Here is a 22971-nt window from a genome sequence, read left to right as displayed (position 1 = left end):
ACACAGGGTAACATAAGGTGAGACAAGGTCACACAAGGCAACATAAGGTGAGACAAGGTCACACAAGGCAACATAAGGTGAGACAAGGTCACACAGGGTAACATAAGGTGAGACAAGGTCACACAAGTGCTGAAGCTGGTGCGCACCTGTACAGGTGTCTACAGGTAGGTGTATCTTGATGATGTCTTGGTGTCAGGGCACCAAGATGGCCGCGGGTCATCCTCTCTAGGAACACAAGCTGAGGTGGTCGACGCCTGGTCGACGACCGGGCCGCGGGGTCGCTAAGCCCCGGAATCACCTCAAGGTGTAGTGAGTACTGGGTTACATTGGCTGTGGTAGTACTGGTATTCACCTAGTTGTGTGTGTGTGGGGGGGGGGAGGGTGAGCTCTGGCTCTTTCGGCCCGCCTCTCAACTATCAATCAACCCTTCCCCCCCCCCCCACACATACAAGGAGCAGCCCGTAGCAGCTGTCTAACTCTCAGGTACCTATTTACTGCTAGGTAACATTGTCATCAGGGTGAAAGAAACCCTGCTCATTTGTTTCCCCGCCTCCACCGGGGATAGATCCCCGGTCCCTAAGACTACGAATCCCGAGCGTTGTCCACTCAGCCACCAGGCCCTGGTGGTGGTGGTGGTGGTGGTGGTGGTAGAAACACTTGGGCAGCACTAGGGACAACACTCAAAGTATCCATCTAAGTTACACTACTGATGAATGAGAGTAACTTGTATCCTGATCGATCTTAAACAAAACTTATCAGCAACCTCTAATCAACCAGGAAAGCTCTTAATCAACCAGGAAAGCTTGTCTTAAGCAAGAAAGAAACAAGCCAAACGACACTCACGCTTGTTTAAGAGGCTTAAGCGCCTCACTTTAACTTCATTAACTACCAGAAGCGTTTTTCTTCCAAGGTGAGAAGTGTCACTTTCCCAGTGTGTTAACTGTCTCATGTTGGCTTGTTTGTCCAGCAACACCACACACGACACCCCCCTGTCGTGTGTGTACCTCTCAGGTGGTGGTGGGGTGGGGTGGACGGGTGGAGTAGACGGGGTGGGGGTTGAGTGGGGCTGGTTGAAGGGTGTGGTGATGGGACGGGGGGTGTTGGGGTGTGCTAGGGTGGGGGAGGGTGGGGGAGGGGGTTCCAAGAGGTTGGGGATGGGGGTGATATCTATCCCCCCACCACCCCTTCGATCGTCGCCTTTTGTAGCAGTTATCGTATTGCGACAACGATTACCATATATCTGCGTAAATTGTCGTTGCAACTGGGTTGTTCTTGTCCGGGAGATTGATCACAGGGTCCCATGATCGCTGAGCGAGGTCTCAACAGCTGCCCTCAGCCATCCTGCCCGTGGTTACTGCCTCTCACTCACTCTTCCTCACCAAATACCATCCAATTGGCTGTTTAAAACCGTAACGACAATTCCTTCTCCTATGGCGTCACTCCAGTTTCCACCCCTAAACCCGCCAATAACATCCCAACTAATAAATCCCCGAATCACTTGGGGGCCAATCACGCGCATGTTTACATCTGCCACCAACACTTGAGCCAATAGCACAGTTGTTTACATTATCCCAGCCACTCAGAGAGCCGCTCGCACGCCGTCTAGCCGGCCTTGGGTACAGGGCCAGATAAGCTTCCTGGAGCGACCCGGGGATTGATGAATAGGCACCTTGTGATAAGATCCACCACCAGAGGTCGGGGAGGGACACAGCGCCGGCTCACACCGGCCAGATGCTGTCTTAGGGAGAAGATGCTCTTGACAACGACATCATCTCCTCACGGACGACCCGCGGAACCAAGATGGAAGCTGATATATAAATGGCGACAAGTTGCTGGCGAGAGGAGAGAGCAGGAGAGCTATATACTACACACAAGTGAGGAAGCCTTGTACAGGACCCCCCGTGAGCACCCTTGTACAGGACCCCCCGTGAGCACCCTTGTACAGGACCCCCCGGGAGCACCCTTGTACAGGACCCCCCGGGAGCACCCTTGTACAGGACCCCCCGTGAGCACCCTTGTACAGGACCCCCCGTGAGCACCCTTGTACAGGACCCCCCGTGAGCACCCTTGTACAGGACCCCCCGGGACCACCCTTGTACAGGACCCCCTGAGCACCCTTGTACAGGACCACCCGTGAGCACCCTTTTACAGGACCCCCCGTGAGCACCCTTGTACAGGACCCCCTGAGCACCCTTGTACAGGACCCCCCGGGACCACCCTTGTACAGGACCCCCATGAGCACCCTTGTACAGGACCCCCCGTGAGCACCCTTGTACAGGACCCCCCGGGACCACCCTTGTACAGGACCCCCTGAGCACCCTTGTACAGGACCACCCGTGAGCACCCTTTTACAGGACCCCCTGAGCACCCTTGTACAGGACCCCCCGTGAGCACCCTTGTACAGGACCCCCCGTGAGCACCCTTTTACAGGACCCCCGTGAGCACCCTTGTACAGGACCCCCCGGGACCACCCTTGTACAGGACCCCCTGAGCACCCTTGTACAGGACCACCCGTGAGCACCCTTTTACAGGACCCCCCGTGAGCACCCTTGTACAGGACCCCCCGGGAGCACCCTTTTACAGGACCCCCCGTGAGCACCCTTGTACAGGACCCCCTGAGCACCCTTGTACAGGACCCCCCGTGAGCACCCTTGTACAGGACCCCCCGTGAGCACCCTTTTACAGGACCCCCGTGAGCACCCTTGTACAGGACCCCCCGTGAGCACCCTTGTACAGGACCCCCCGTGAGCACCCTTTTACAGGACCCCCCGTGAGCACCCTTGTACAGGACCCCCCGTGAGCACCCTTGTACAGGACCCCCCGGGACCACCCTTGTACAGGACCCCCCCGTGAGCACCCTTGTACAGGACCCCCTGAGCACCCTTGTACAGGACCCCCTGAGCACCCTTGTACAGGACCACCCGTGAGCACCCTTTTACAGGACCCCCCGTGAGCACCCTTGTACAGGACCCCCCGGGAGCACCCTTTTACAGGACCCCCCGTGAGCACCCTTGTACAGGACCCCCTGAGCACCCTTGTACAGGACCCCCCGTGAGCACCCTTGTACAGGACCCCCCGTGAGCACCCTTGTACAGGACCCCCCGTGAGCACCCTTGTACAGGACCCCCCGTGAGCACCCTTGTACAGGACCCCCCCGGGAGCACCCTTGTACAGGACCCTCTGAGCACCCTTGTACAGGACCCCCCGTGAGCACCCTGGCACACTAGCCCTGCACACACCTCTACCACAGTACACGCACCTCCCTCCCTCCCTTCACTAGCTAAGCACCTAGAAAACAGACAATGGATGGGTCGACTGCATGTTCTTCGACTATCAGGACACCTCCGACCTTGTTCCTCACCGAGAGTTCCTTTTCCAGTTTAAGACATCAGTGGGAGTTGCCGATTGTTAAACGTGGCGAGAGAATACCTAACTGACAGGAAGCAGAGGGTAACAGTGAGATTGGAGACATGAGCACAGAGAAGCTACAAGTGGGGGGGTATCTCTCAAGTTATAGGACCAATACTCTCTGATATCTGTCATGAACTGACATCGAATCACCTCATTTTAATCCATGCTTATCCATGCCCAAGGAATCCATGAGGCTTCAGATGGATCTCACTATGTCACTATGGCGCTGCCCAATACTGTCACTATGGCGGTGTGTCCACTCACAGGATGAGTGGCGCTGCCCAATACTGTCACTATGGCGGTGTGTCCACTCACAGGATGAGTGGCGCTGCCCAATACTGTCACTATGGCGGTGTGTCCACTCACAGGATGAGTGGCGCTGCCCAATACTGTCACTATGGCGGTGTGTCCACTCACAGGATGAGTGGCGCTGCCCAATACTGTCACTATGGCTGTGTGTCCACTCACAGGATGAGTGGCCCTGCCCAACATGGGAGGAGTGTGTGTGTGGGAGAGCAAGAGTTCCCACGGTAGTGTTGCTATAGAGGGGTCCGTCCCGTCCCACTCACTAGGAATAATTGACAGTGAGGAGCCCCGGGCGCCGCCGGTGACCCGGATCACGACACATACTTACGTTTTCTATGCATCAGCCTGGGCAGGTTAGGGCTAACCAACACCCGGTACGCAGGCTGTACCTATATTTAACTGCAAGGTGAAGAGGAGTATTAGGTGAAAGGAAAGACACCAAACCATTGTAGTCCCGCCTGAAAATTGACCTCAGTATCCACGATTGCTAATCGAGAACGAAGCCAACTGTGATATTGTCAGGCCTCATCACTGAGGGGGAATGGAAATAATTATGAGTTTGATGAGGGCGCCTGACAGCTGGGTGGACAGCGCTTCGGATTCGTAGTCCTGAGGTTCCGGGTTCGATCCCCGGTGGAGGCGGAGACAAATGGGTAAAATGTTTATTTCACCCTGATGCCCCTGTTACTTAGCAGTAAATAGGTACCTGGGAGTTAGACAGCTGTCACGGGCTGCTTCCTTGGGGTGGAGACCTGGTCGAGGACCGGGCCGCGGGGACGCTAAGCCCCGAAATCATCTCAAGTTAACCTCAAGATAAGATTATATGCCGGAGAAGACACCAGAGTGGTCGTGGGTTGGGGAACAACATGAACAATTAGCTATCTTGTTCCGCCGTAACTCACGAGTTACAGCGTTGAGTGACGTGTCCACCAGACCACGGGAGAGTTGGTGTACCTGGGACAGGAGACACTCCAAGGATGGGTGACCATACCCCGTGCTACTTGGCACTTTTTGTTCCAAGTAGCGAATCTTAAACACCACCACCACTACAGGTGTGGGTTGCGAGTGAGGCTACTGGAACACAAGTGACACACATGTGTAACAAAGCCTCTCTACAGCAGGTTTGGTGTAAACGAGGAACTTAAACGAACCACAGGACAGGGCACAGGGCACAGGATACAGGACACAGGACACAGGGCACAGGGCACAGGATACAGAGTACAGGTCACAGGGTACAGGGTACAGGACACAGGGCACAGGACACAGGATACAGGGTACAGGATACAGGGTACAGGACACAGGGCACAGGACACAGGGTACAGGACACAGGGCACAGGACACAGGGCACAGGGCACAGGATACAGGGTACAGGACACAGGGTACAGGACACAGGGCACAGGACACAGGGCACAGGGCACAGGATACAGGGTACAGGACACAGGGCACAGGACACAGGGTACAGGACACAGGGCACAGGACACAGGGCACAGGGCACAGGATACAGGGTACAGGACACAGGGCACAGGACACAGGATACAGGGTACAGGACACAGGGTACAGGACACAGGGTACAGGACACAGGACACAGGGTACAGGACACAGGGTACAGGACACAGGGTACAGGACACAGGGTACAGGACACAGGGTACAGGACACAGGGCAGGCACAGGGTACAGGACACAGGGCACAATCATAGAAGGAAAGCAACATATATACAAAATCTGGGAATTATGATGTGTGACGACCTGACATTTAGTGAACATAACCGAGTAAATATAGCGGCGGCGGCGGCCAGGACAATGATAGGATGGATTATGAGAACGTTCACATCCAGAGACCTAACAGCAATGTTAATACTATTTACATCACTGGTGCTGTCCCGTCTTGAGTACTGCTCGGTACTCACTTCCCCTTCACAGCAGGAGAGACCTCTGAAGCAGAGGGAATACAGGGAACATATTGGGCACGCATAGACACGATAAAACATCTAAATTATTGGGACCGTCTCGAAGCCCTCAAAATGTACTCTCTGGAAAGGAGACGAGAAAGGTATCAAATGATCTGTTTACTGGTATTCTACAATACCAGCCAACAGGCCCATCAGAGCCAAGCCAACAGGCCCATCAGAGTCAAACCAACAAGCCCCATCAGAGTCAAGCCAACAAGCCCATCAGAGTCAAGCCAACAAGCCCATCAGAGTCAAGCCAACAAGCCCATCAGAGTCAAGCCAACAGGCCCATCAGAGTCAAGCCAACAGGCCCATCAGAGTCAAGCCAACAGGCCCATCAGAGTCAAGCCAACAAGCCCATCAGAGTCAAGCCAACAAGCCCATCAGAGTCAAGCCAACAAGCCCATCAGAGTCAAGCCAACAGCCCCCATCAGAGTCAAGCCAACAAGCCCATCAGAGTCCAGTGAAACCACCAACATTCCGGCATCAGAGTTCCCGGCACCAATCACATAACATCTCACTAAACTCCCCACAAAAATATATTTCAAACCCAACAATATTAAGGCATGAAAGTGCAGCTGTGAGACGAGCTGCCACACCAAACACCAGCGTCTTAAACTATCCTTGACGGCAGCTTTTGTGTAAGACCAATTCCAAGATGCATTCTCCGTATACATGAATAATAAAGAATTTTACAATTGAACTGCGCTGCCCAAAAATATGACGACCTTATGTTTTATGCGCAAAGTTGATGTACACGTTCTGGGCGGCAGCTGCGCCGGGAGACCAACAGCAGGAGGAGACCATAAAGCAGGAGGAGACCAAGAGCAGGAGACCAAGAGCAGGAGACCAAGAGCAGCAGGAGACCAAGAGCAGCAGGAGACCAAGAGCAGCAGGAGACCAAGAGGAGCAGGAGACCAAGAGGAGCAGGAGACCAAGAGCAGCAGGAGACCAAGAGCAGCAGGAGACCAAGAGGAGCAGGAGACCAAGAGCAGCAGGAGACCAAGAGCAGCAGGAGACCAAGATCAGCAGGAGACCAAGAGCAGCAGGAGACCAAGAGCAGGAGACCAAGAGCAGCAGGAGACCAAGAGCAGCAGGAGACCAAGAGCAGGAGACCATCAGCAGGAGACCATCAGCTGGAGACCAAGAGCAGGAGACCAAGAGGAGCAGGAGACCAAGAGGAGCAGGAGACCAAGAGGAGCAGGAGACCAAGAGGAGCAGGAGACCAAGAGGAGCAGGAGACCAAGAAGAGCAGGAGACCAAGAGGAGCAGGAGACCAAGAGGAGCAGGAGACCAAGAGGAGCAGGAGACCAAGAGGAGCAGGAGACCAAGAAGAGCAGGAGACCAAGAGGAGCAGGAGACCAAGAGGAGCAGGAGACCAAGAGGAGCAGGAGACCAAGAGGAGCAGGAGACCAAGAGGAGCAGGAGACCAAGAGGAGCAGGAGACCAAGAGGAGCAGGAGACCAAGAGGAGCAGGAGACCAAGAGGAGCAGGAGACCAAGAGGAGCAGGAGACCAAGAGCAGCAGGAGACCAAGAGCAGCAGGAGACCAAGAGCAGGAGACCGTAAAACGGGAGACCAAGAGCAGGAGACCGTAAAGCAGGAGACCGTACAGCAGGAGACCAAGAGCAGGAGACCAAAAGCAGAAGACCAAGAGCAGGAGACCAACAACAGGAGACCATCAGCAACAGGAGACTAACGGGCCAAGAAGGACCAGGGCCCAGGAGTATTCTGGACCCTCGGCCCGTTTTCTGTGAGAGGGATGAGGTCACCACTATACACAGCTGCTGTATGGTGGTAACTGGTCACACCGTACCATGGTTACACTAACACTGGTGGCGAGTGTGGTGGTGTGGTGGTGGTAGTACTGGAAGACCAGGTTATTGTGGTCGCGGTCATTATTGCTGTGGTTGGTTCTGGTGGTGGTGGTGATTGGTGCTGTGGTGTGGTGGTAGTAATTGGCGCTGTGGTGTAGTTGTGGTGGTTGTGATGTGGTAGTGGTGGTTGTGGTGTGGTTGTGGTGGTGGTAGTGATTGGTGCTGTGGTGTGGTGGTAGTGATTGGTGCTGTGGTGTGGTTGTGGTGATGGTGGTGGTGATTGGCGCTGTGGTGGTGGTTGTGGTGGTGTGGGTGGTTGTGGTAGGGGTACACAGTACACCACACGTCACCGTAGCGCACAGTACACTAAACATCAAACGAACAAATCCACAAGGGCCGTGCCGAGGATTCGAACCTACATCCGAGAGCATCCCAGACGCTGCCTTAATCGACATGGTTGACACACGGCCGCCAGCAAGCGTCTATATTGCCAACACTGCATTCCTTACTCTAGGAAGCCAATATTGCAAACCCTCGCTACCTAGGTCAATACTGCAACCACTAACCAGTTGTACGGTCAATAACCCCGCGCCAGCTGCCTGTAATTGTCAATAAACCACAATTAACCCCTAACACCCTCAGACAAAAAATACTTTCAATTACAGGAATTTAACACACATGTTTTAAGAGACAGATAGATGGGTTGTTATTGTTAATACGTAATTGTTGACCAGCCAGAGGCAGGCATTGGTGCCCCAATATTACAGGTGGGTACAGGTGGGTACAGGTGGGTACAGGTGGTCACAGGTGGTCCCAGGTGGGTACAGGTGGTCACAGGTGGGTACAGTTGGTCACAGGTGGTCCCAGGTGGGCACAGGTGGTCACAGGTGGGTACAGTTGGTCCCAGGTGGTCACAGGTGGGTACAGGTGGGTACAGGTGGTCACAGGTGGGTACAGTTGGTCACAGGTGGTCACAGGTGGTCCCAGGTGGGCACAGGTGGGTACAGGTGGGTACAGGTGGTCCCAGGTGGGCACAGGTGGGTACAGGTGGGTACAGGTGGTCCCAGGTGGGTACAGGTGGTCCCAGGTGGGTACAGGTGGTTCCAGGTGGGCACAGGTGGTCCCAGGTGGGTACAGGTGGGCACAGGTGGTCCCAGGTGGTCCCAGGTGGGCACAGGTGGTCACAGGTGGGCACAGGTGGGCACAGGTGGGTACAGGTGGGCACAGGTGGCTGGGGTGGAGGATGAGAGCTGGGAGGTTACATTAGCAGGCTTAGCGAGTGGCGCTGACAGCGGTGACGACGCCACTATCACACTGTCGCAGGAGGGGGGAGAGAGAGAGAGAGAGAGAGAGAGAGAGAGAGAGAGAGAGAGAGAGAGAGAGAGAGAGAGAGAGAGAGAGAGAGAGAGAGATAGAGAGAGAGAGAGAGGTGGAGTACACAGCCATCTTCATCAATACGTTGTACCACAGTAGTGAACAATAACTAGGGGTGAACACAGGGGTGAACATGACCTTCCAGCCTCCAGCCAGTATTAGCATCACTCAGCTCCATCTTCAACTACACCTCCCAGCCTCTTCCATCACACAGTTCTAACTTACAATGGTCCACCTTAGGCTTACTTACCCCCCCCCCAATGAGGCGCAGTTCTCCTGCGGCCAGACTCATTTGCGTAAACGACCTTCCGGGGGTTCGTAACCCTCTCCACCACTACCCACAATGACTGAATTGGTCAGGAACTGGTTGTCGGGGCCGGCGCAGCGGGGCGTGAGTGGCCTTAGTTCTGCGCAGGACCAAAACTAGTGACCTTAGGCTGTGAACCGTGACACATTGTAGCCGGAACGGTCTTGTGGCAGCCTCCCCCGCCACACCCTCACCTGCATGTGTTGTTGTTTTCGATTTAGCTACCTAGAACGAAGTGTCCATGTAGCACGGGCTATGGTGAGCCCGTCACCTTCTGCGGCACCAGCGACAACAAATGGAACACACAGTAGTGAGGTGATCTCACGGGAAACATTAAGGTACTCTATAATGTATTAAACATGTACACGAAAGGATTATGCTGATACAAATGCCTGAAAGACTATTCATAATTGTGTCCCTTGGAAGAAGCGCGCAATATATAACCCAACCCGTCCTAGACTCGAGTCCATTCCATCCAGCGGTCGACCCCACAGACGCATTCATAATTTTTTACGTGCTATTCATTCAAAACGGGATTTTTTTTTTAAATAAATTAATATTATAATAAATTAGCATATTGTGCATATATAGATATAGGTTCGGTTAGGTGTTTAGGTTCTGTTGGCGATTATTTGTAGTACGTGGGTGAAGCATTTACAGCGTTGTGGTTCGAACACAAGTCGACAGTGAAGCACTTGTTCCGGAAGTGTTCGGACGTCATCAGTTGTGAGTCGTGTGTAAACCGTTTTTCATTCATAAACAGTTGGGGGGGGGAGGTTGGCGGGTGGATGGAATCACTTTTGGATCTTTTGTTTGGAGGACAGGCTGTGTATAACAATACCAAAAGATTTGCACGACGCCGTTCTGTTTACACTCAGTAGAGCTTGCGTACGATACCGCCCTCGGCTCTTCACGTCTTGTAAGCAAGATGAATCAAGGTTTAACGTTTACCGGCCGAGATTAACGAGCCAGACCTCATCAATAAAGGCCAAATGCTCGTTAATCAAGCATGGCAAAATTCCTGTTTATGAATGAATAACTGTTTTCACACACACACACACACACACATCATGTGTGTGTGTGTGTGTGTGTGTGTGTGTGTGGAGCCAGGGAGTTACGGTAAGGGGGCGTGAAGTCGGACTGGCGAACAGTAACGAGACCAGTTCTATTTCTAGTATATGTTAACGACATGTTTACAGGAGTAGAGTCCTACATGTCGATGTTCGCGGATGACGCAAAGTTGATGAGAAGAGTTGTGACAGATGAGGATTGTAGGATCCTCCAAGAGGACTTGAACAGGTTGCAGAGATGGTCAGGGAAATGGCTACTGGAGTTCAACACGAGCAAATGTAAAGTTATGGAAATGGTACTAGGTGATAGGAGACCAAAGGGACAGTACACAATGAAGGGGAACAGCCTACCTGTGACGACGCGAGAAAAAGACCTGGGCGTGGACGTAACACCTAATCTAACTCCTGAGGCACATATAAATAGGATATCGACAGCAGCGTACTCTACACTGGCAAAAGTTAGAACTTCATTCAGAAACCTAAGGAGGCATTTAGGGTGCTTTACAATGCCTACGTGAGGCCAGTCTTAGAGTATGCCACCTCATCATAGAGTCCCCATCTGAAGAAACACATAAGGAAACTGGAAAAGGTTCAGAAGTTTGCAACGAAACTCGTCCCAGAGCTACGAGGGATGGGGTATGAGGAGCGCCTGAGGGAACTGTGCCTTACGACATTAGAAAGGAGAGAGGAGATATGATAGGAACGTATAAAATACTCAGGGGAATTGACAGAGTGGACATAGACGAAATGTTCACACGGAATAGTAACAGAACGAGGGAACATGGGTGGAAGCTGGAAACTCAGATGAGTCACAGAGATGTTAGGAAGTTTTCTTTTAGCGTGAGAGTAGTGGGAAAATGGAATGCACTTCAGGAACAGGTTGTGGAAGCAAATACTATTCATAATTTTAAAACTAGGTATGATAGGGAAATGGGATAGGAGTCATTGCTGTAAACAACCGATGCTCGAAAGGCGGGATCCAAGAGTCAATGCTCGATCCTGCAGACATAAATAGGTGAGTACACACACACACACACACACACACACACACACACACACACACACACAAGCACAATTAGGTGAGTACACACACACACACGCGCGCGCACACTGCATGTAAGAAAACCTTGTGAACAGAGTCACCACAGGGGGAAGAGGAGTCACCACAGAGGGAAGAGGAGTCACCACAGGGGGAAGAGGAGTCACCACAGGGGGAAGAGGAGTCACCACAGAGGGAGAGGAGTCACCACAGAGGGAAGAGGAGTCACCACAGAGGGAAGAGGAGTCACCACAGGGGGAAGAGGAGTCACCACAGAGGGAAGAGGAGTCACCACAGGGGGAAGAGGAGTCACCACAGAGGGAGAGGAGTCACCACAGAGGGAAGAGGAATCACCACAGAGGGAAGAGGAGTCACCACACAGAGTGGAGGCCATAAGCACTTGGTGACGCAAGCAGGGCGTGAGGAGTGCCCAGTGTAGTGAGGGGGGGAGGGGGGGGGGCGTGAGTGAGGGGCAGCCTCATGCCAAGAGGCCCCGAGGGCCCCCCCTCCTCACAACACCTGGTGCACCTGTGAGGTTCATGAGAGCCTTGAACGCCAGGGCCCCCAAGTGACCCTGATTGCGGTACGACATCACTCACTCGATCAACACCTGGGCACCTGCCCCGCGCCGCCAGACGCACGAGACATACCTGGAAAGTGTAATTGCCTCGTTCCCCCGAGGGGCGATGCCGTGTATGGAGTCACCCTGGGGAACACTTGTGTGACCCCAGGGCACGAGGGGCATGCGGGGCATTATGTAAATATACTGGGCATGGGTATGACGGGTATACCCATGACTTCGTCAGTAAGGGGTATAGGGGGCAGAACATACCTGGTATACACGTGTCCTGTGCCCCCCTGAGGTGGTGCTGGGGGGGTGTTGGTGAGGAGGGGGCGCCGCGCCTCGCAAGGGGAGGGGCAGGAGCTGTGGGGTGCGGGTGGAGGAGGAGCCGGGCAGGGAGGTGCTCACTCGACCAGCGCTCGGCTGTACTGACTGCTGGCCAGCACCAGCACCCGTCCCTCCCTCCCCTCTCTCACTCCCTCCATCCCTTCCTCCATCTCCCTCCCTCCCTCCTGACGTCCAGCTGGCGCCCTCCGGCCAAAATCTATCCCACCCGGGGAGTCACTCCCTCCCACCTGCCCTCCACACACTCCCTCCCACCTGCCCTCCCTCCAAACCTCCCTCCAAACCTCCACAATGTATTACATTCCTCAACATGATGGAGGGCGAGGCTGACAGGAACCCGGAGTGACTGTAGGAACATATTTGTGTAACTCATTCATAACAAATATTTGTACATTCAAAATTCTGTTGTTGTTGTTGTGACGTCATCTGTGGCGTGTTGGTAAACATGACCACGTGCTTCATCCTGCCTCGTCTAGTATACCTTGTATTGTCTGTATCTGTGGAAGAGAATGTGTGTCTAAAGAGGCCAGACGCTATGGGCTAGTCTCTCTCTACTTTATATTTTGCTTTAGCAGCTTCTCTGAGAGAGAGAAAGAGAGGGAGAGAGAGCGAGAGCCAGAGAGAGCCAGAGACAGCGAGAGAGAGAGAGAGAGACAGAGAGAGACCCGGACCCATCCGGGTATCCCATCATATAGTCTTATATATAATCATATACTGCAGTTATACACTCATATAGGGGCACTTAATACCTGCTATTCACGTTCATATTTTTATTGTCACGTCATTCACAAAACAATAAACATACGAAAACACAAAAAACGGGTGTTGTCTTGTTCTAACTCACGTGTCCACTCTTACGAAACCTGTACATCTTGCCACAGCCGTGGCGGCGTAGTTTGAAGTTATTAGAGAGTTTACGAGCTGGGATACGCTATGAGGCCATTCCCGACCCATGGCTGTTACCGGCATAACTGAGAAGCAAAGGGCGAGGGAAATCACTAAGAGGTATCTATAGTCATTTTAATTGTATAAAAAACTAATTAAAGCATCATACATTGTGAATACACTGGGAGCCGGTCGGCCGAGTGGAGAGCACGCTGGACTTGTGATCCTGTGGTCCTGGGTTCGATCCAGGCACCGGCGAGAAACAATGGGCAGAGTTTCTTTCACCCTATGCCCCCGTTACCTAGCTGCAAAATAGGTACCTCGGTGTTAGTCAGCTATCACGGGTTGCTTCCTGGGGGTGGAGGCCTGGTCGAGGACTGGGCCGCGGGGACACTAAAGCCCCGAAATCATCTCAAGATAGGTGGGAAGTCTGTCTGTAGCCGATGGTGTCACACACAGTCCTAGTCAGTGTAGTGTACCACCGTGACCAGCCTAAGCCCCAATCTAACCTGTCCCAAACTAACTTAAAGAAAATGTGATACAATGTTTGATATAGAGTATGCAGGAGGTACGAGACCACATTATAAGGTGATAATGTTCATTCTGGTGACGGTGTTAGACCATCCTTGTGAGGCGTTCAGCCAGACCAACTCACTCACACACACACACTCACTCACTCACACACACTCACTCACACACTCACACTCACTCACTCACACACTCATTCAACATATTTTAACAAACAGTCGTTACAAACGGTCCACGAATCACGAAGTCTATTGTAACACCACTAAAATTGTAACACCTCTAAAATGTATATTAAACTAATAATGTAAACACTACTACTTCTTATCCTGAGTAACACTTCCTCATCGGTTGCACTTGGTAACACTGTTATTGAACACTGTAATATGAGCTGACATATGATGGTTACACCGGAACCAAAAGATACACTGCCAACAAGGAAATGCTACACAGGACTAAATAACGCTGCCACCATCTGCCTTTGACCATTGAGACTATATCAAGCAACGAGGCAAGAAACATTGCTTGACTTGGAGAGTACTTTCTATAACTGTCATTAATTATGGGACGGTTGTCAGCCACTATATCCAAAAGGCTAAGAGGATTCAACAATTGACACAGACGGGAAATTTAACACGAGTTTATTAAGAACAAAATTATGCTATTCACAACTTATAAATCCTACTCTAACACTGGCCAATAGTTAAGAAATTTAGACATGGAACAAAACCTCAGAGATCACACACATTACCTTAAGACCTCTGTCTCTCCCTCCGGTGGATTCACTCTGTCCCTCCCTTGCTGTGAGATGTTCTCCACAGCCCTCTCTGGACCCCGGTGTCCCGCACTCTCCCTCAACTAAGTCTCTACAGGACCTCTATATATACAACCCCAACAGGGGGGAGGTTATAGAGTTATAAACTGCTTCGTGAATCTGGCCCCAGGTTCGTAAGTGCTTGCGTAACTGCTTCGTGAGTCTGGCCCCAGGTTCGTAAGTGCTTGCGTAACTGCTTCGTGAATCTGGCCCCAGGTTCGTAAGTGCTTGCGTAACGGCTTCGTGAATCTGGCCCCAGGTTCGTAAGTGCTTGCGTAACTGCTTCGTGAATCTGGCCCCAGGTTAAGAGACAACTTCGCAGCGCTTAATTAAAGTGTTTAATAAATGCAAACGGAGCCACCATGACTGAAGAAAGATGTACCGGTTTCGTAAGGAGACGTAAATATCTGATGACTCGCGGCCATTGGCGGAGCCAGGCGGCGACTACGACTTCGACAACAATATTCGGACACAGTGATGGCGCCGAGAGGCAAACATTACGTGTTTGTTTGTTTGTTTAAACAATTATTGAGCTGGGAGGATGTTGTTTGTCATTGTCTCCTTCTGGGGTGTGTGTACACCTGCTGGGGTGTGTGTACACCTGCTGGGGGTGTGTGTACACCTGCTGGGGTGTGTGTACACCTGCTGGGGGTGTGTGTACACCTGCTGGGGTGTGTGTACACCTGCTGGGGTGTGTGTACACCTGCTGGGGTATGTGTACACCTGTTGGGGTGTGTGTACACCTGCTGGGGGTGTGTGTACACCTGCTGGGGTGTGTGTACACCTGCTGGGGTGTGTGTACACCTGCTGGGGGTGTGTGTACACCTGCTGGGGTGTGTGTACACCTGCTGGGGGTGTGTGTACACCTGCTGGGGTGTGTGTACACCTGCTGGGGTGTGTGTACACCTGCTGGGGTATGTGTACACCTGCTGGGGTGTGTGTACACCTGCTGGGGGTGTGTGTGTACACCTGCTGGGGGTGTGTGTACACCTGCTCCGGGTGTGTGTACACCTGCTGGGGTGTGTGTACACCTGCTGGGGGTGTGTGTACACCTGCTGGGGTGTGTGTACACCTGCTGGGGGTGTGTGTACACCTGCTGGGGTGTGTGTACACCTGCTGGGGTGTGTGTACACCTGCTGGGGTGTGTGTACACCTGCTGGGGTGTGAATGACTCCCCCCCCCTCCAGGGCCACGCCCATCACCCACCAGGGCCACGCCCATCACCCACCAGGGCCACGCCCATCACCCTCCAGGGCCCCGCCCATCACCCACCAGGGACACGCCCATCACCCTCCAGGGCCCCGCCCATCACCCACCAGGGCCACGCCCATCACCCTCCAGGGCCCCGCCCATCACCCACCAGGGCCACGCCCATCACCCTCCAGGGCCCCGCCCATCACCCACCCAGGGCCCACGAAGCTGTTATCAACGAAAGTCATAGATATCAGAGCTCACAAAGTTATTTAAGGGAAGAAATTGCTTGTTCAATCAAAATTTGGTTAGTTTGGGTCACCCACGATGATGTGAGGCAGAGGACGAGTCACAACAACCTGCTTGTTCACCACCAAACCTCACCTCACAAAATGGAGAGACGTCGACGTTTCGGTCCCTCATGGACCATTATGAGGTCGAGTAATAGAATACGTAATGCCTCATGAACAACCCGTCCTCATGAACAACCCGTCCTCATGAACAACCCGTCCTCATGAACAACCCGTCCTCTGAACAACCCGTCCTCATGAACAACCCGTCCTCATGAACAACCCGTCCTCATTAACAACCCGTCCTCTGAACAACCCGTCCTCATAAACAACCCGTCCTCTGAACAACCCGTCCTCATAAACAACCCGTCCTCTAAACAACCCGTCCTCATGAACAACCCGTCCTCATGAACAACCCGTCCACATAAACAACCCGTCCTCATAAACAACCCGTCCTCATAAACAACCCGTCATGAACAACCCGTCCTCATGAACAACCCGTCCTCATAAACAACCCGTCCACATAAACAACCCGTCCTCATGAACAACCCGTCCTCATGAACAACCCGTCCTCATGAACAACCCGTTCTCATGAACAACCCGTCCTCATAAACAACCCGTCCACATAAACAACCCGTCCACATAAACAACCCGTCCTCATGAACAACCCGTCCTCATGAACAACCCGTCCTCATGAACAACCCGTCCTCATGAACAACCCGTCCTCATAAACAACCCGTCCTCATGAACAACCCGTCCACATAAACAACCCGTCCTCATGAACAACCCGTCCTCATGAACAACCCGTCCTCATGAACAACCCGTCCTCATGAACAACCCGTCCTCATAAACAACCCGTCCTCATGAACAACCCGTCCTCATGAACAACCCGTCCTCATAAACAACCCGTCCTCATGAACAACCCGTTCTCATGAACAACCCGTCCTCATAAACAACCCGTCCACATAAACAACCCGTCCTCATAAACAACCCGTCCACATAAACAACCCGTCCTCATGAACAACCCGTCCTCATGAACAACCCGTCCTCATGAACAACCCGTCCTCATGAACAACCCGTCCTCATAAACAACCCGTCCTCTGAACAACCCGTCCTCATGAACAACCCGTCCTCATGAACAACCCGTCCTCATGAACAACCCGTCCTCATAAACAACCCGTCCTCATGAACAACCCGTCCACATAAACAACCCGTCCTCATGAACAACCCGTCCTCATGAACAACCCGTCCTCATGAACAACCCGTCCTCATGAACAACCCGTCCTCATGAACAACCCGTCCTCATAAACAACCCGTCCTCATGAACAACCCGTCCACATAAACAACCCGTCCTCATGAACAACCCGTCCTCATGAACAACCCGTCCTCATGAACAACCCGTCCTCATGAACAACCCGTCCTCATAAACAACCCGTCCTCATGAACAACCCGTCCTCATGAACAACCCGTCCTCATAAACAACCCGTCCTCATGAACAACCCGTTCTCATGAACAACCCGTCCTCATAAACAACCCGTCCACATAAACAACCCGTCCTCATAAACAACCCGTCCACATAAACAACCCGTCCTCATGAACAACCCGTCCTCATGAACAACCCGTCCTCATGAACAACCCGTCCTCATGAACAACCCGTCCTCATAAACAACCCGTCCTCTGAACAACCCGTCCTCATAAACAACCCGTCCTCATGAACAACCCGTCCTCATGAACAACCCGTCCTCATAAACAACCCGTCCTCATGAACAACCCGTCCTCATGAACAACCCGTCCTCATAAACAACCCGTCCTCATGAACAACCCGTCCTCATGAACAACCCGTCCTCATGAACAACCCGTCCTCATGAACAACCCGTCCACATAAACAACCCGTCCTCATGAACAACCCGTCCTCATGAACAACCCGTCCTCATGAACAACCCGTCCTCATGAACAACCCGTCCACATAAACAACCCGTCCTCATGAACAACCCGTCCTCATGAACAACCCGTCCTCATGAACAACCCGTCCTCATGAACAACCCGTCCTCATAAACAACCCGTCCACATAAACAACCCGTCCTCATGAACAACCCGTCCTCATGAACAACCCGTCCTCATGAACAACCCGTCCTCATAAACAACCCGTCCTCTGAACAACCCGTCCTCATAAACAACCCGTCCTCATGAACAACCCGTCCTCATGAACAACCCGTCCTCATAAACAACCCGTCCTCATAAACAACCCGTCCTCATGAACAACCCGTCCTCATAAACAACCCGTCCTCATGAACAACCCGTCCTCATGAACAACCCGTCCTCATAAACAACCCGTCCTCATGAACAACCCGTCCTCATGAACAACCCGTCCTCATAAACAACCCGTCCTCATAAACAACCCGTCCTCATAAACAACCCGTCCTCATAAACAACCCGTCCTCATAAACAACCCGTCCTCATAAACAACCCGTCCTCATAAACAACCCGTCCTCATAAACAACCCGTCCACATAAACAACCCGTCCTCATAAACAACCCGTCCTCATAAACAACCCGTCCTCATGAACAACCCGTCCTCATAAACAACCCGTCCACATAAACAACCCGTCCTCATAAACAACCCGTCCTCATAAACAACCCGTCCTCACAGACAGGTGAAGGGAACACGTGACGTCACAAGCTCCACAACCAATCACCAGCAATATTTACGTGACGTCAAGACTTGTAATCCAATCAGAATTAGCAAGAGGAAGAGATCTCAAGGCTGCAGCCAATCACAGTGAGTGCAATGTGGACTGGAACCTCTCGCCTAACTCCTCTACCTCCTGGAATAAACTTCATATTATTGACGGTTTTTTCCCAGCTTGCAGTTCCTGCGAAGGATGTTATGATCCTTGCCGTGAGTTGACAGTATTGGATGAGGGAGGGAGGGCGTGGGTGAGTGAGGGAGGGAGAGAGGGAGTGGGAGAGTGAGGGAGGGAGGGAGGGAGAGAGGGAGTGATGGTGCAGGATAATATACTGAAGGTGTCCATCATAGAGATAAAACTCTACAACACAACACATCAACACCCACACACTCACGCCTCATAAATATATGTATATGCATATATATGAATATACATTTATCATAACCACTCACACACACACACACACACACACACACACACACACACACACACACACACACCACACAATCACTTGATTGACGGTTGAGAGGCGGGACCAAAGAGCCAATTTTTTTTTTAAATTTTGCCCCGAGGGCAGCGCCACTCATCTTGTGAGTGGACACACCGCCATAGCAGCATGTACAACACTCCCCAATAGGAAGAATACCCGCTGGGTTGTTCATCCTGTCACTTGTACCCAGACACAGCTGGGACTTGCTTAACTGTCTCAAGTGAACAGCTCCTCAAACAAGAAGATTAACATCTATCAACCCTTAAAAGCTTACGTTATCTTGCGGGTGCAAAATGGGGGAATCTTTTAAGAACAGTATCAATATTTGACAAATAGTGTTTTCCAAACTCAAACAATGTGGGGTTTATTATTCTACACATATTTCTGATATCTCTCAGGTGTTCACATTCACGTAGATAGTGGTCAAGGCGGTGTCTATCACTCTCACCACAGATTCTGCAACTTCGCTGATCAACTGTTGTTTCCATTCCATATCTCCATGGATATTTGTATCCCAGACGGATTTTCGCTATTACTGATTCTCTCCCTCGTCCTCCTCCTCTTCGGCCATAACGATTGGGATTGCCAGCTGCAACCATGTTGTACCATCATACAGATTCACTGGTTTGTGCTTCTATCCTCCTTTCCTCAGTTACCTTGTCACGGTGATGTTGCCTGACAATACCTCTAATTTGTAGTAGAGTCTTGGGTATGAAGTATTCAATATGGTCTCCTTCAGCGCCTTCAGCAGCCAGCACATCTGCTCGTTCATTCCCACATATTCCAACATGGGAGGGGATCCTCAACATGGGAGGGGATCCACAGAAACTTGATGACTCTTCCCTGATTGGTAAGTACTCTCACAGCTCTCTTAATTTCAGCGACTATTGCAAGATTTTCTGCCCGATTTTTACTTAGGCTTTGCAGTGCTGCGTTTGAATCGGTGCAAATCACTGCACCATTAGTGTTCCGTTCAAAAAACCTTAACGCCATAACAATGGCAGTTAGCTCTGCTTGCGTTGAAGAGGCATAGTTCTCAATACGTGCTTTTTCTTCATTTCTGCGTTGGAAAGTATTATCCTTGATTACCGTGTATGCTGCACCAGCCCTGCCATTGACAGGATTAGATGACCCGTCAGTGTAGATTTGATCTAGTTCATCTCTGGCTTCTTTATAAATTTCCTCGAGATACTTGTGCCTCATTTCTTGTGGTATCATGTTGGATTTTTTCATTGCCATTTCTTTGATGATGATCTTGCATGAGTCATCCTCCCAGGGAGGTAACCTCTCTACAGGCAGGAGCTCACGGGCTTGCTCCCAAAGAGCCAGAGCTCAACCCTCGCAAGCACAACTAGGTGGGTACACGGGTGTCTAGAGGATAGACCTACTAGACAAGGAAGGGAAGGGAATTATCAAGGGGAAAAGCGCTAAGCCATCACGACTATATAGCACTTGGAAGGGGTCAGGATAAGGATTTGGGATGGGACGGTGGGGAAAGGAATGGTGTCAAACCACTTGTGGACGGTCGGGGATTGAACGCCGACCTGCATGACGCGAGACCGTCGCTCTACCGTCCAACCCAGAGAGAGAGAGAGAGAGAGAGAGAGAGAGAGAGAGAGAGAGAGAGAGAGAGAGAGAGAGAGAGAGAGAGAGAGAGAGAGAGAGAGAGAGAGAGAGACAGCAGGGAAAGGGCGAGTGATAGAGTAGAGGGGGTCGTGAAGAGAGGCAGGAGGGGGGGGGGAGAGGCATGAGGGGGGGGGGGGGGTTGAGAGGAGGCGCGCGGGAAGGTGGATAACAAAATCGTTGTGTTCATCATATCTACACAAACAAACAAACAAATCTCAGCCGTGCTCTCTCTCCCTGGAGCCTCTTAACTGTGTTCTTCTTCTCCTCAGCCTCCGTGTATGTGTGTGTGTGTGTGTGTGTGTGCGCGTGTGCGTGTGCGTGTGCGTGTGCGTGTGTGTGTGTGTGTGTGTGTGTGTGTGTGTGTGTGTGTGTGCGTGTGCGTGTGCGTGTGTGTGTGTGTGTGTACTCACCTAGTTGTGTTTGCGGGGGTTGAGCTCTGGCTCTTTGGTCCCGCCTCTCAACCGTCAATCAACAGGTGTACAGATTCATGAGCCTATCGGGCTCTGTCATATCTACACTTGAAACTGTGTATGGAGTCAGCCTCCACCACATCACTTCCTAATGCATTCCATTTGTCAACCACTCTGACACTAAAAAAGTTCTTTCTAATATCTCTGTGGCTCATTTGGGCACTCAGTTTCCACCTGTGTCCCCTTGTGCGTGTTCCCCTTGTGTTAAATAGACTGTCTTTATCTACCCTATCAATCCCCTTCAGAATCTTGAATGTGGTGATCATGTCCCCCCTAACTCTTCTGTCTTCCAGCGAAGTGAGGTTTAATTCCCGTAGTCTCTCCTCGTAGCTCATACCTCTCAGCTCGGGTACTAGTCTGGTGGCAAACCTTTGAACCTTTTCCAATTTAGTCTTATCCTTGACTAGATATGGACTCCATGCTGGGGCTGCATACTCCAGGATTGGCCTGACATATGTGGTATACAAAGTTCTGAATGATTCTTTACACAAGTTTCTGAATGCCGTTCGTATGTTGGCCAGCCTGGCATATGCCGCTGATGTTATCCGCTTGATATGTGCTGCAGGAGACAGGTCTGGCGTGATATCAACCCCCAAGTCTTTTTCCTTCTCTGACTCCTGAAGAATTTCCTCTCCCAGATGATACCTTGTATCTGGCCTCCTGCTCCCTACACCTATCTTCATTACATTACATTTGGTTGGGTTAAACTCTAACAACCATTTGTTCGACCATTCCTTCAGCTTGTCTAGGTCTTCTTGAAGCCTCAAACAGTCCTCTTCTGTTTTAATCCTTCTCATAATTTTAGCATCGTCCGCAAACATTGAGAGAAATGAATCGATACCCTCCGGGAGATCATTTACATATATCAGAAACAAGATAGGACCGAGTACAGAGCCCTGTGGGACTCCACTGGTGACTTCACGCCAATCGGAGGTCTCACCCCTCACCGTAACTCTCTGCTTCCTATTGCTTAGATACTCCCTTATCCACTGGAGCACCTTACCAGCTACACCTGCCTGTCTCTCCAGCTTATGTACCAGCCTCTTATGCGATACTGTGTCAAAGGCTTTCCGACAATCCAAGAAAATGCAGTCCGCCCAGCCCTCTCTTTCTTGCTTAATCTTGCTTTCTTGCTTTCTCGCACACATGTGTGCGTGTCTGCGCGTGTGTGCGTGCGTGCGTTCCCTTCCTCTAATGTGAAGACTTTCAGGAATCTCTTGTAGAGTTCCTCACATACCTCCTTATCATTTTCGGTGAGCACGTCATCAGTTTGGTCACCTGTTCCTATACTATTGTTCTCCCTCCTGATATGACTGTGAAGTAGTTTGGGCTGGGTGTTTTAGCTATCAAGTCGTTTTCATACTGTCTCTCTGCTTCTCTTCTCACTCTGAGATATTCCTTCCGGGTCCTCTGGTGCTTCCCTCTGCTTTCTGGTGTTCTATTATTTGTTTCTCTATGCCCTTGTACGTAGCTATTTTGCTTCCTTTCATCCACACACATCTGAGAATGAAGGAAGCTAATACGTGTCTCTCCGCCCTGGAACATTAGCCAGTCGTAGAAAGATAAGGGAAAGTCAATATATATAAGGCAAGAATGGACTTGAGGTACAGGACGGACCGAAACGTCGTCGTCCCTTCAATTTCTAGTGTGTGGTCTGGTCAATATTTTTCAGCCACGTTATTGTGACTTTTCATCTGTTTAAGGCAAGAATGTGAGGTGAAAACCGTGAACTTAAGAAGTAGACCATAGTTAATACGAATAAGGAAAACTGCAGAAGACCTGATTGCAAAAAAGAAGTAAAAATAGAGAGGAAAGA

The 22971-nt window shown here is 51.4% G+C and overlaps 2 protein-coding genes across 4 annotated transcripts in view; one reads left to right on the top strand and one right to left on the bottom strand.

Moving 5' to 3' along the window:
• LOC123771953 (BMP-binding endothelial regulator protein) overlaps nucleotides 1–22971 on the bottom strand; it is a 197411-nt gene that overhangs the window by 141708 nt on the left and 32732 nt on the right. For 2 of the 3 annotated variants that reach the window (XM_069324321.1, XM_069324322.1), the window contains exon 1: nucleotides 12104–12263. The exons of the other annotated variant lie outside the window; for it this stretch is intronic. The gene's annotated coding sequence lies outside the window, so the exon portion shown is untranslated. Of the gene's footprint in view, nucleotides 1–12103; nucleotides 12264–22971 lie in introns of those variants that run through there. 3 annotated transcript variants of the gene reach the window in all.
• On the top strand, nucleotides 6386–7363 carry LOC138364678 (uncharacterized). Its single transcript, XM_069324654.1, has one exon. It carries the CDS (start codon nucleotides 6386–6388, stop codon nucleotides 7361–7363), a length of 978 nt encoding a protein of 325 aa, XP_069180755.1.

This window comes from Procambarus clarkii, chromosome 14 (assembly GCF_040958095.1).
Source record: "Procambarus clarkii isolate CNS0578487 chromosome 14, FALCON_Pclarkii_2.0, whole genome shotgun sequence".
Lineage (NCBI taxonomy): Eukaryota > Metazoa > Arthropoda > Malacostraca > Decapoda > Cambaridae > Procambarus > Procambarus clarkii.
This window is presented reverse-complemented; position numbering and strand designations above follow the sequence as displayed.

What these genes read in the sequence shown, in the direction of transcription:
- LOC138364678 (XM_069324654.1), top strand. Translation starts at nt 6,386, where the DNA reads ATGACGACCTTATGTTTTATGCGCAAAGTTGATGTACACGTTCTGGGC.